This window comes from Vicugna pacos, chromosome 8 (genome assembly GCF_048564905.1).
Source record: "Vicugna pacos chromosome 8, VicPac4, whole genome shotgun sequence".
In the NCBI taxonomy this organism is placed as follows: Eukaryota; Metazoa; Chordata; class Mammalia; order Artiodactyla; family Camelidae; genus Vicugna; species Vicugna pacos.
In genome coordinates, this window is record NC_132994.1 from 10,897,832 (window position 1) to 10,912,847 (window position 15,016).

At 37.3% G+C, this 15,016-nt stretch overlaps 1 protein-coding gene and 1 non-coding gene across 3 annotated transcripts in view; both read left to right on the forward strand.

The window, feature by feature from the left end:
* The window catches only part of MEI4 (meiotic double-stranded break formation protein 4), a 143,252-nt gene that overhangs the window by 91,770 nt on the left and 36,466 nt on the right, over positions 1-15,016 (forward strand). For both annotated transcript variants that reach the window (XM_072966281.1, XM_072966282.1), the window contains exon 4: positions 4,623-4,754. In XM_072966281.1, coding sequence (XP_072822382.1) covers positions 4,623-4,754 — 132 coding nt within the window. The remainder of the gene's footprint in view (positions 1-4,622; positions 4,755-15,016) is intronic.
* On the forward strand, positions 10,157-10,263 carry LOC116281667 (U6 spliceosomal RNA). Its single transcript, XR_004191129.1, has one exon. It is a non-coding gene; the product is annotated as a U6 spliceosomal RNA (small nuclear RNA).

Consider the following 15,016-nt stretch of genomic DNA (forward strand, 5'->3'; position numbering starts at 1 on the left):
TTGCTGCTGCTTCTGCCATGACCCAGGCAGCACAGAGACGGAAGTCTCCAAAGCTGCCAGTCCCAGAACGATGGCACTTCCGTCATCTTCAGGAACCTCCTAAATCAGGAGGACTTCTGCCATAGCTGTTCCAGAATCCTGCTGTGTCTGCTGCGAACTGTATTATCATTCAGAAGGAATGCCCTGCAATCTGCCTTTCACCCGAGTACTTCTGGCTCTGTCTTACACAAGATCAACCAATTACAAAAATTTAAACTATATCCAGAACCCTCTCTTTGAAAAAGAGAGTTTTAGAAATAGAGTTTTAGCCTCTTTAGCACTAGAAGCATGAGGAATGTTCAAATGGATATTCCAGCCTATCCTCTGATAATTCAATATGCGTATGTGCCCTTTTGCCCATAATCAAACTTTCCCCAGATTTCAATAGAAACAACAGTGTGCTCTGAAAACATAATGTACCAGTGCTCTGCAGAAACAAACATCCATGGACCTCTCCTCAAAAGGAAGAATTTGAAGTCTTGATTATTTCATGTGATATGATTTCATGTGATCATGTGATAATCATGCCCCTACTAGTCCAGTCACAATTCTAGTTTGATACCTTGTAATTCATGGACTAAGCTATAAAGTACACCACTGCCAAAATAACTCACACACACACATACACACACACAAAGAAAAAATAACCCATCATGACCTTCAGTTCTACAGCTGGTTGTAAGTCCATAATTTGTACTGACTTTCTTCCTCCAATGTCAATCACATTCTCTCTTTGTCCTCAGCCAGAACCTCACTTAGTTGATTTACTCAGAGTTTCATTCCTGAAAGATCTGACCTTCTGTTCGTCTTGCCTCATGAGACTGTGTTTACTTCTACCACTTGGACGTGTCAGTAATACAGGGCGTCCCGGGCTTCCAGAGGTAGTCTTCCCTGCCATCTCTGTGCTGTAAATCCTCGCTTTCCTCCGTCACTGAGATCAGTTGTGCCAGCCAGCACAGGAACCCCTTTTTGTCATTGGTATAATGGCATGAGGAAATCCGTACAGCCAGCTGGAAATCTCTGCTTCCAGTTCATGAAACCATTGTTGGGTCCCTTGATAAGAAACCGTTTTCACGTGGTTACGTAGACCTCTAAACTAGAATCCAGTGTCACAAGGATGGGAAGAACACTTTGCCAAGAAATCATTAGGTGTAATATTGAGAGTTCCTGATCTTACTTTCATACCTTGGCTTCTGAACCTATGCATTCCAGCTCTGGGAGAAAGAGCATCACATATGGGTCACTGGTTTAGAACATAAGTTTCCTATTACTCATCCTTATAAGAAGCAGTATTCTAGTTGGAACTAACTACTCAAGGAAAATTTACTTCTGCATTTAGTTCCTGCTTGATCCCAGTTTTTTAATACAGGGCAACTACTTAATGATGGATATTGCTTGTATACCTGACTTTAGGTAACACTCAGTTCAGATGAGCGGCTCTGGGCTTGGTGTCCCACAATCAGGCAGTCACTCAGTCTCTACTGTGGCCAAATAGCATAAGCAAAGAGTTTTCTTTTTTTCCTATAAAGAATAATATTTACTTATAAATAAAAGAATGACTTTCTCCCCAAACCCAAGCACTCTCCTTTGTGATTATCTCCATAGAGCCAGCTACAGGCCTCACAGAGTGTACCGATTAGCTCCAGGAATGTTGACTTTTACTGGTCACAGGGGCCACATGGCAGAGTTTCTTGTTCCCCAACTTAGACCAGTTAGAGACTTTTTATATGCTACTCTGGGCCCTTCTCAAAGTTCACAGCCTTATGATTTCTCAGTATGTGCATCCAAGTGAAAAGTTAAATGGGTATATGTTACCTTCAGTATCCACAAAGGCCCATCAAATGTATCTTTTTATTAGTGATAGGAAACACATACTAACACAACATGTTCTTCACTTTAAGCGGTGGGCAGTATTCCAACATGTATCAGATCCAGAAACTTCCCGTTTATATCAGGCACCTGAATTCTGGGATTCATTCTCTGGAATGCATGTACTGTACCAGGGCCTTCAAAATCTCTGCCATATCAACGTGGTATCTTCAGTACAGTTTACCAGCAATGATGTCCTGTGAAATGTTTCAGTGATCAGAATCACATGGAGTAATGATGGCTATGTCAGTTGACATAGCCTTAAATAGGACAGGAAAAGTATCCTGCTGTCTCCCAGATCAAGACCTGCCTAGCAAGTGACAGAGGCAAGGAACTACATCTGGAATAATAGCACTGTGTAATTAGAAGCACCACTGATTAATTTTACAATAATTCACTACCATTCTCCAAGATCCTTTTACTTTCCACACAGGTCAAGTAGGCAGATATATTGGGCATGTGGTAAGAATTTCCACCCCTGAGTATTTCAAGACTTTAATGTAGCACTGAGGTCTGTGAACCCTCCCGGTGAATATATAGATCCATACACCTTTGGGAAGACTAAGTTTACAGGAATTACTTTCTAAACCAGTGGGTCACCAAGATAACATCCTGCTGCTTCTACTAGGATTAAGAACTTGAAAACGTAGGAAGCCTCAGGACCACCGGCCGGATAAGCCAGGACCACGCCCCCTCCGCCGCAATCGCCCCAGTGTACGCGGGCCCCGTGCCCGGCTTCTCTCCCGTAGTGCCCTTCCAAATCACTTTCTCAAAAGAGTGCTCTCGTTGGCAGAATTTAGCTCATATTCAAAATCCTAGCTGCAGAGGCATCTGGGGAAATTTCTTTCTAGCTCCCCAGTCTCTGAAATACGGAAGATGTGCCAGAGCAAAAAATGAGGGTACCGGTGTCGAGCAAGCCCTTCCGTGGTTTCCACCGCAGTTGCGTCACGTGTAATGTAAGTCCTGGCCTCCACGTCAGCCTCTCTCAAAAAGCCCCACTGCATTTACAAAAGGGCAAGAGTCAATTACAATGTAAGGAATAGCAGAGGCCATTTTTCTAATCATAGTCACAGAATTTTAAAGTCAGCTTAATGGCTATGTACTTCGTCTTTGCTTTCACGTGAACTTCAGTCATCCTGGAGAGACAGTCATGGTTTATGGCTATTTTATGGGAGAGCTCTTTGTGATGAACTTTTCTTCTCATAATGCCCTCTAAAAGGACTGCATTAACTCTAGACAAATAGATCTTATTTCTAGCACTTAACTTCTCAAGGGTCAATGGATGAAACATATAACCTTCAGTGCTTTTATATTAGTATCCTACATTGTAACATTTAACACTCACTGAGCGCTTACTAGGTCCCTGGCACTGGGTTCAGCATTTTTGCTGTTCACTTAATACGCACAACAGCTCTGTGTGGTGGGAGCTGTCACACTCACTGTTTTGCAGATGTGTAAGCCGAGACATGAAAGGGTAAGTTATTAGTAGAAGTTAATAAGCAGTGGAGCTGGAATTTGGCTTGAGCACCCCTGGGCTCGAGTCTGCAAGCTAACCTCTTCACTAGCTTCATTTCATTCCTACTTTCTAAAGTCCCTTTTATTGTATTTTTTTTCCTCTTTAAGTTATCCGCTACAGAATTAAGTATTGAAAAAGGTAAGTAAACAACTAAACCGCCAGTGAAACAGAATACTCAACAGTAGTTTTTCAGAGCTTAGATAAGAGAACTCTTTCTTTCAGGTACAAACAAAAATGTTGTAAAAAATCTGAAATTTAGTAAGTGGTACTGGAGAGTTATGAAAAGTGTGTGTCAGCCAATTACATTATTAAGAAGTAACAGTGATAAATAACTATGATTTTCTGTGACAATAAATTGATGTGGTCTTAGTTTTAAATTGATAAGTTGACTTAGAAAATGGTTATTAGCAGCTAGTTATGCATGTCCAGATTTATAACAGAAATTTCTTTTGACATCAATAATCTATTCACTTCCTTATTGTCATTGATTCACTTTTAATGAAATTTAATGAATTTAATGGAATTTAATGAAATTCCAGATATGAGCCATGCCCATCTTAATGTGATTAATAATCAAATGGCCTTTCTCCTAATAACTATATGGGATATAGTTTATTGTCTCCCACTGTCTTTTTAAATTTATTTCATGATGGGTAGTTTTGCTGCCTCTCCATGAAAATTCCGAGGTCTGCACTTTTTTCCCCTCATGCTACAGCATCTCTCTTTTGACTTGTGGAGAATAGAGAAGTGCCACCAGAGTAGAGGTGGGACGCGGGGCACACCAGTAGCTCTCCCCAAAGGCATCTTCAAACTTCTCCCTGTTACCCTTTTTATCTCTCTCTATCCCCATATCTGTATTTAGTGGGTAAGGGCTTGAGAATCTTGTTTTCTCATCTCCTTTATTCATTCTGTATGTAGTCTGTTACCTACACAATACTATCTTTTGGTCCTTCAGCTAAAGCTTCCATTTTAGCACCTTGTCACACATTTCAAAATATTAACTGCTGTAAAATGTCATTGCTTATATTATTACAGTCTGTCTGTTTCACAACTTTGCTTGAGACTGACCCAGAATCATGCTGACACTTTCTGTATTCCCCGCAGCGTGGGGCTCAGTAGTAAATCTTAGGAAATGCCCATTAAATAGATTTTGACCTGACTTGATAGAAAGTTGAAACCTACTCATTTTGATCTTCAGTTTCAGGTGCAGCATTACGTCTCTCAGAGTCTGGTAACCCTGGGAAGATGCAGCTTGTTGAGAAAATCTATAATATCTCTGCTTCTGTCAGAAGTAAACAGCTTCACTGACGATCTGGGCTCCATCAGTCAGGTACACACAACTTGAAACTGTAACTTTGATTTATAGTTGGTACAGCTGTAGGCTTTTCCTTCCCTTTCTCCTCCCCTCTGCTCTTGCCAGGCTGATATTTTAGCCATTACCTTATTTCTAATGTATGGGAATACTGTTTCTGCCTGCTGAAATTACAGAAAGATATTGTCAGAAAATAGTTTTCAAAATAATGCCATTTTATCATCCTTACTGGTATATATATGCCAAAGGTGTCACTGGTGACGGCAAAGGAATGCCAAAGGAATGAATGGCCTTAAACCTCTCCAAGCAGGCAGTATGTTCCTAAAGCAAAACAGTGAGAGGAAAGTGAATGGGAGAGGATGCTAAATGCAGAAGAGCATCTGACCAGTGCTCCTTAGTCCTGATTGCCCCCGAGAATCACCCAGCTAACTTTAAATGTCCCGTTGCCAGATCATATCCAGTACCATCAAAGAGCAGTCTCTGGGGTTATGACACAGGTATTGGTATTTCTTGTTAAAGCTCTTCAGGTGATTCCAGCGTGCAGCCTAGGTTGAAAAGAACGCTCTAAGCCATTTTTTCTGTGCAAAGTCTTATATCGCTGCTGACAAGTATGTCTAAGGAACAGAAGTCATGCTCATGTTTTAATATTGACACTGGTATGTTATGTGTTCACTTTGTCAACTCATTTAATGTTATTATTGCTGCTGTGGTAAATTAAGCACAATTAAAGGAAATCAAAGACAGAAATGTTTTGTTAAAGAGGAAAAAATACATGTATATAGTATTAAATAGCTTTTAACCAAGTTCTTACACCAAAGTTCTGAACATTTAATGACATAGTCCAAAATATTATATAATCTAATTGAATTCAGTGACGTGGTAAGTCATCCAGTCAGCAGTTTTTCAAGTGACTACTGAATAGTGAACCCTTCTAAGAACTCTGTTAGATATATTTTTAAAAAGGAAGTGTTACTGATCTCAAGGAGCTGAAAATCCATTTGGGAAAGAAGTAAGGTACATTTACTAATTGAAAGCAGTGAAGTGTTAAAATGCATGGTGCTGTTTGTAGCATCTCTGAGATCAAGGAATTGATCAAGTTATGTTGGAAGGCCCTGAGAAGACTTCATGGAAAAGGAACAACTTAAAAAATGGATTCAAGTTGAAAAAAACAAAGAATACATAATGTACAGGGACTGGCTGTTATTTTTAATAGGAACAACTTGAAAAATGGATTTGAATTGAAAAACAGAGGATATATAATGTAGAGGCACTGGGTGTTATTTTTAAAATGCATGCCCAGCACTCCGAGGGAACAAGGTGAGATCATGGCATTAAAAACAGGAAGCAATGTGAGAGGTGAGTTTGATGGAATTAGATTTTTGTGGAGAAGAGCGAATTGCAGAAAAGAAATTTTTATTTAATTTTCACCAAAAAAATCTATGAAGTAGTTATACTTTTTGGCCTAGTTTGTAGGTAAAGAAATCAAATCTTGGAGCAGTTAAGCAATTTCACCAAGATTGTAGACAGAACATGTGTTAAAAGCCATAATTCAAACCCAGACGTTCTGATCATTAAGCCACTTTACAATAACAATAACAAACAACAAACTAATTTTTGGCAGGTAGCATATGTTAACGTGCTTTACATGAATTGTCCCACTCAATCCTTTTAATAATCTTTCAAGATATTAGTATTGTTGTTTAAAGACAAGGAAACCACTAGTTGGCATTATTAACAGTAGATAACTGAATTCACCCCAGCCAGTTTAAGCAGAAAAGAATGCATGAATAGCTATAGAATTGTCTGAGAAGAGACTCCAGGCCCTACTTTCATGAGTGACTCCCATAACCACACAGCAGAATTTGCCTCTAGAGGAACTGCTGCCTTTGTCATCATGACCGGAACCTGCCTGCTGACTCAAGGAGCTACTACAGTCACAGAGTCCAGAAAACAGTCCTGCCACAAAGTACAGCAACCAGATTTAAACCCTGCGCTGTACCTGTCTCACTGTGGTTCAGTTTCAACTACAAAGTTTTTATGAGTGCATTCATTTCTAAATCAACTACACATTCAGAACCCTAGCAGCAAAAAAGTATAGAAAATGAAATTTTATGCTTTTTCAGCTTTTTTATTCTAAAAGGGTGACTATGATGTAGCCAGTCCACAGTTTCATCACATATAAGGCTCAGAGATTCATGGTAGTAAGAGACACAGAGAAGAAGGGAACACAGGGCAAAGGGCATGAATGCAGGGAAGACATATATTTGGGGCTCTCAATGCAATAAATCCTCGACAAGCAGCAATAGAAATAACCACTTGTATATAAGAGGTGTTATCCAAAGGACTCAAGGAAAGATTTAATGTGAAGGAGAGAAGAGAATCAGTGGAAAAATTAATACTGTAAAACTAAGAGATAGGAAAAATGATATCTCTGAGAAGAATTAGGTAACTAGGAAGCAATGCTTATTCTGTTTATTAACAGAATAAGTTGAGTTTGGATATACTGATTTCAGGACTATACCGAATACTGAAGTAATCTAAAAATAGGCAGATGGGAATATGAAATTAAAACTTGAGGGAAAGGAGAGGGGCATACATAAAAATTTGGGGGAAATCACTGTATGGCAATCATGAAATCATAATCAGAAAGAGAGCAGGGGGAAAGTACTGTGGAATGGGAGAGGCTGATGTACGAACAAGGAGAGAACAAAAGCTTTATTTTACTATTAGATGTTAGATGACTGTTATAAATGTCAGGCTTAAATGGTTTAAGAATTTTATTAGATATAAACAGTAATATATTTATTATATATAATATGGATTATGCAGAAAATCTATAAATAAAATATAAATATGAAAGTCATACTACACATTTTATGACTTTCCAGTTTTTTTTATGTCTCTTAGAGTATTTTGCTCCCAAAATATTTGTCAAACAGTGCATAGTTTTATCTTCTGCTTTCTCAGGTAACTAGATCATGAGCACTTTTCAAATGATTTTAATTTTCTAAGAAAATGTAATTTTTAGTGACTCAGTGGCATCTTATGATATTCACACTTTACTAGTCTTATTGTTGTACATATAGATCATTGCCCTATGCATTTTGACCTCTGATACAAAACTTAACATTAACCATTTTCTGAAACTGATTCATGGAGATTCATTTAAGAAGTTGATTTTATTGCATTAACTGCATTCAACTCTTAACTGGTGATTTACATCTCAGACTTGCATATTACGAAGATTTTTTGGAAAAGGCATAATAAAATGTCTGATTATTCTTTAAAAAATGCAATTTCTTGGAACTTATGAAAAAGAATTTAAAAAGTCATACAAATTTATTGTTCACAGAGTAGCCTTCCCAATGTAAAGAGCAAAAAGTCTGGACATATGTATAAATTAGTGAATTTTAGACAATAGGCAGTACAAAATTGGGATTCCTGAGGCAAGGGAAGCAAACTCTGTGAGCCCCATGATGGCCTTAACTTTTGGCCTGAAGGCCTTTCTGGACTGAGACACAGGGGGAGCCCAACCAGGGCCCAGCGGTCTCACTGTACTGAAGGCGCAGAGGCTGGCGTTCCAGAGTATGGAAGGAGAGAATTTCTGGATGAGTGTCCGGAAAGAAGAAAACTCTGAAAAGGAAGAGCTCAAGAAATTTGCACAGAGGTTTTCTTGATTATTTGTTGAATGCTAAACTGCACATGCGTAGGTAGGACGCTTCCCAAGGCCAAGCAAAGAAAAACTACTCCGGAAAGAAATACTACAAAGAAGTTGTGAGCTAAATGAGTGGCCAGAACTCAGTGCTTGGGGTGATCCAAATTCTATCCAGCTACAATGGCAAGACCTTATTTAATAAGAAATCAGTAGAGACCCTAAAATGACCCTTAGCAGTATGTACTTTATAGTCCTAGGGTTAAGACTTTGCTAGACAGATTCTAACAGAGCTTGAAATGAACTTGCTGATTCACAGTTCTATTGGCCACCTGCTGGAACAGTGTAATACAGAAACTCAACAACATGGTATCATTAATGTCTAGCGTCCATTCAGAAATTACAATATATGAAGAAGAAAGAATGTATATCCCATAACCATAAGAAAAAATAATGACTGATAAAGGGTTAATATCCAACATTATAAACAGCTCAGACAACTCAACATAAAAAAAAAAAGATTAAAAAATGGGCAGTACTGAACAGACATTTTTCCAAAGAGGAAACGCAAGCGGCCAACAGGCACATGAAAAGATGCTCAACATTGCTAATCATCAAGGAAATGCAAATCAAAATCACAGTGAGGTAACAACTCACACCTATCAGAATGGCTATCATCAAGAAGAACACATAACAAATGTTGCAAAGGTGTGGAGAAAAGGGACCCCTCATATACTGTTGGTGGGAATGTAAATAGGTGCAGCCACTTTGGAAATCAGTATGGAGGTTTCCCCAGAAATTAAAAATAGAGCTACTGTATGAACCAGCAAATCCACTCCTGGATATGTATTTGAAAAACATGAATTGAAAAAGATACATGCTCCCTAGTGTTCATAACAGCACGGTTTATAATTGCTAGAGTATGGATGCAACCTAAGTGCTCATAAACAGATGAGCAAATAAAGAAGATATAGTATATAGATACAATGGAATACTAGTCAGCCATAAAAAAGAACGAAATTTTGCCATTTGCAGCGACGTGGACTTGGAGAACACTATGCTAAGTGAAATTTGGCAGACAGAGAAAGACAAACACTGCACTGATATCACTTATGTGTGGAATCTAAAAAATACAACAAACTAGTGAATAAAACAAAAAAGAAGCAGACTCAGAGAACAAACTAGTGCTTACCAGTGGGGAGAGAGGAGGGAGGTTGCAATGGAGGATATGGAAAAATAAGGGGTTATTATGGGATTATGAAATCATGAGAAGATGTGGTATATTTATACAATGGAATACTATTCAGCCATAAAAACTGACAACATAATGCCATTTGCAGCAACATGGATGTTCCTGGAGAATGTCTTCCTAAGTGAAGTAAGCCAGAAAGAGAAAGAAAAATACCATATGAGGTCGCTCATATGCAGAATCTAAAAAAAAACAAAAACCATAAATACAAAACAGAAACAGACTCATAGACATAGAATACAAACTTGTGGTTGCCAGGGGGACAGAGAGTGGGAAGGGACAGACTGGGATTTCAAAATGTAGAATAGATAAACAAGATTGTACTGTGTAGCACAGGGAAATATATGCAGGATCTTGTGGTGGCTCACAGCGAAAGAGAATGTGACAATGAATGTATGTATGTTCATGTATAACTGAAAAATTGTGCTCTACACTGGAATTTGACACAACATTGTAAAATGACTATAACTCAATAAAAAATGTTAAACTTAAAAAAAATTTTGAAAATTGTAAAGCACTGTGCTCACTTCAGCAGCACATATACTAAAATTGGAACGATACAGAGAAGATTAGCATGGCCCCTGTGCAAGGATGACACTCAAATTCGTGAAGCGTTCCATATTTAAAAAAAAAAAAAAAAGAAAATTGTAAAGCACTAAAGAATTGAATGAATCTTTCATTCAATAAAAAAGAAAACATGAATAATAAGGAAAAAATAGGAAATTTTAGCATAAAAATAAAAAGCTATTAAAAACATAATAGGGTAAATATGAAAACAATTTTTGCAAATCTCAACAATTTAGATTAAACACACACATTCCTTGAAAGGTGAAAATTATCAAAACTGACTCCAGAAGATATAGAAAACCTAAATTACCCTATGCTGATTAAATCTATTGTATTTAAAATTATAAGCCTTTCTGTAAAGACCATCCAAGGGCAAATGAATTCTGTCACACATTTAAGGAAGAAATAATAACACTCTTACACAAACTCTCTAGAGGATGGAGGGGTAGGGAACATTTCTAACTCATTTCATGAGACCATCATTACTTCCGGATCAAAACCAGAGAGACATTATAAGAAAAGAAAACAAAAACAAAAACAAAAACAAACTCAGAATATCTCTCATGACCACAGAAGTGAAATCTCTACTGTCTATTAGTAAATAGAATCCAGCAACATATAAAAAGAATAATACATGATGATCAAGTGGGATTTACCCCAGGAATTCAATGTTGTTTTTACATTCATAATACAATCAATATAATTTATAATATTAACAGAAAACCCATATGATCTGAGTATATGCAGAAAAGTCATTTGCCAAAATTCACAACCCATTTATGATTTTTTAAAGTACAAATGTAAGAATAGAAGGAAGCTTTCTCAGCATGATGTTCTTTTTTCTGTGGAAAACCTATAGTTATACCCACTGGTGAAAGACTGAATGCTTTTCCCTGAAGATGAGAAATAAGGGAGGGATGTCGTCTTCCATCATTTCTGGTTATCATTGCACGAGACATACTAGCCGTTGCAATAAGGCTGCTGCGCTTTGAGAAAGGAGGAAGTGAAACTATCTTTAGAGTCAGCATGTTGAGAAACAGAAAATCCTGGACAGTTTACCAAAAAGCTAGAAAGTTGACAATTCTGAAATAGATCACACGCATATGGCCAATTGATTTTAGACATGTCTTAAGGTAATTCAGTTGGGAACGAAAGAATCAACAACTCAATATAAAATGAGTGGAAGATTTAAATACGTGAATGAAGATGTATTAATGAGCAGCAAATACATGAATAATGTGCAATTTGATTAGTCATCAGAGAAATGCACTGGACAATGACAAGAGTAGCTAAAATTTAAAAAGCTAACAATGCTAAATTTTGGTGGGATTGTGGGAACTCGTAAACTGCTAGGAAAATGTAAAACAGGCTGACAGTTCCTCAGATAGTTAATTACACTCTTTCCGTTTGGCTAAGCAATTCAACAGCTACGTTGACATAAACAGTTGCCCATAAATGTTCATAATATTTTTAATTTTAAGCGTATCAGTCCAAAAACAACTCATATTTCCACTGACAGAAGAATCAATAAGTAAGTTATCTTAAACATATTTAGTAGAATACCATTCAACCTCAAAATGCATTAAGACCATGATACACACAACAGCATGGAGGAACCTAAAAAACTGGGCTAAGAAAAATAAGCCAGACTCAAAAGAACATACGTGGTTTGATTAAATGTCTAATAAGTTCTGAAACAGGCAAAATTAACATGTGGTGAAAGATATTTACATAGTGGTTGATTCGATGTGAGCCTGGACTTAACTGAAAAGGGGCAGGAAGGATTGGAGTGTGGTTGCAAGGGCGTATGCAACTGTCACAACTCATCAGAACGTGCACTGAAGTCCTGGGCATTTCGCCGTGCATAAACTATACCTCAATTAAAATACATTTTTTTGAAGGTTACCATTTTTTTCTGAATCCAAAATAAACATAATATACTTTTCTGAATGCTTTTATACGCAGTTCTTTAGCTCACTTTAAACACTCTATTACTTTGTTGTTATCTAAAGAATACTAAGAGGTCACCAGGAGCTATGAAAAACAGCTTTAGTTTTTAATGGTGGAAAGTCTTCTAAGTAGTCATTAAGTCAAAAACTATAAATATATAATGTACTATATAAGAATCTGATTCAATTTCTAATGTATTTGTATATTAGATGTAGGAGATATCCTATTTTATAAAAATTAGTGGGAAATTCAATAATAATTATTATCATAAATATTTATTGAGCCTTATTATGTATCAAACACTATTCTAAACATTTCATACTTCTCCAAGGCTTTTCATATATGTTTTTGTTTAAAATAGATAGCTGTTACCATGGACTATCACTTGGCTATCAAAAAGAAATCTTACCATTTACTAACAACATGGAAGGATATAGAGGGTATTATGCTAAGTGAAAGAAATCAGACAAAGACAAATGCCATATGATCTCACTTATATATGGAATCTAAAAACAAATAAACAAACAATGAAAACAATACAAGACAAAAATAGACTCACAGATACAGAGAACACATGAGTGGTTGCCAGGACAGGTGAGAAATGGGTGAATGGAATTAAATCTCTAGTTATAAAATAAATAAACCACTGACCGACCACCTTAATTGTTTGTATTTCACTGATACTGTTTTTACTTTGTTTTCTGCATCTGACATGTCTATTGTCTCACTTATTTTTATAGAGGTAAAATTATAGCACATAATATGTCTGTGTCAGTCTTAATATATTCTTTATCTACAATCTACTGTGAGCCTGATTTATGAGAAAGTAGCTTTACATCCTCTTATTTTGTTATCCTTTTCTATAGCTGTGTTTGTTTGAATGCACTTTTCTTCTGTCTTGAAAAAGTTGTTTACATGCTGTTGAGGATAAACTTCTCCTCGTATCTTGACAAATTATAGATTTTGTATTCTCCTATTTGGAGTCTTTTCTTTATCATTTGATTAAAATTAAGAGTTTGTATCTGTCATTCATTTTGGAGTGACAGAATTTTTCCTCATCATGATTATTGTATATTTACCATCTTGGGACAAAATCACCTTGGTTTTCTGTTTGTTGTTAAAATACCTGAAAAAGTGGCCCCCATGGGATGCTCTAAACTGCTGACACATTGATTTTCTAAGGGCCTGTATTGTCTGGCTGTTCAAAACTGAGAACAAAATCAAGACATCAATATTAATTTCTCACTTGTTACACCCCTAGGACTTTGTTTTGGAAAATTTTGTAACTCCTTTGAATGGCTTTTCTTCCTCTTTTTATACAGAACTCAAGCAGCAGCCATCTAGGAAAAGCCAGCTAGTAAACAGTTACCGAGCATCCATGGGATGCATATCTCTATAAAAGCCAATAGACATGTTTTTAGTAAGTTTCTTGTTTTGTTTATTAGAATTTTATGAATAAGTTTATAGGTTTCTCTAGATAGCCAGATGGCATATGATTTTCACAGAACCATCCTTCGGAGCAGGCATTACTAAAATTTTTATACTACTGAATGCTGGCTTATCAGTGTATCTTATTTTTAAATTATAAGAAAAGTAGACTGTCTTGCGAATGTGGAAAGGTGATGTGAAAAAAGCGGCATGAATGTTTTGGTTATACTGTATATGCGTGTTAAAGAATCCTAACTCCAGTCCTGGCTCCAGTCCGGGCCCCATAACCAGCCAGTTGCCTTGAGGTGAAGATAAGTAGGAAGGTGGCAAAGACAGTATTTTTTGAAGAAATGGAAATCAATAGAAAGACAGTTTCTATGATGCGTCAAGTAAAATCAGATAGGCAGAAAGAGAGAGTCCAGAAGCAAGGCAGAAAGGAGACGGTCGAGGTTCAGTGAGTGTTCAGGCTTACCCTGGCAAAATCGCTGATGACACTTGTGAGCAAATCCACCACTGGATTGTCAGACTGAATCCTATGAATCAGAGAGGCCTCATTCAATATCACCTTTACTAATAATTTCAAAGAGACAGACAGACAGAGGGTACAGATGAAGTAGACAGAGACGTGGGACTTCCTGTGTGGTTCTCGAGGCCCTTGTTCTGAGATTTGCCTGTCCTTAAATAATAGATGAGGTCTCCAAGGGAGATTTTGTGGGGTTTCTCACACAGAGAGAGCTCTTAAGGCGTTAAACATCTCCATTTTATAACCCAGAGAACTTTACAGCCTATATGACCGACAATCAAGGAGCTGTGTCTCACAGATTCTGGTCCATTTAGATGCGTAATTCTTTTGTTAGGAACCTCCCACTAAGGACGTTTAATAGATACAATCTCCTCTTAATAGCAAATACCAGGAGGTCCACTGAAGATGATCAGACTAGTTATCAGCTTTCTTTGTTTCCCACCCCCCCACCCCACCCCGGGGGACAATCCCCAGGGAGTAGCAGCAGATTCACTGTCTCCTCCCAACTGGCTGTCAAGTTCCTGAGTCCTGCATGTGCTAGGAGAATTGTTTCTGGAACTAAGTCAGAAAGAAAATTTCCTTATAAAGCTGTATTTGAGTTGTCGACATGGTAAAGAGGATTATAGTATCCCCCCAAAAAATCTGTATAATTTATAACCAATAAAAGGTGAAGACTAAATGAACCATACACCAATAAGAAAAAGAGATAAACAATCCAGTAGAAAAGTGAGCTAACAACAGGAAAAGGCAGTTTAACAGAAGAGGAAACACGGAAGGAAAATTAACATGAATGGTGCTCAGCCCCAGCAGTGCCAGGAAAGGCAAGTCTAGAAGACAACGAGATGTATCATACTGATTATATTGACATAAACTTAAAAAAAAATTGACTTGGCATCAGTAGCAGGTGTTAG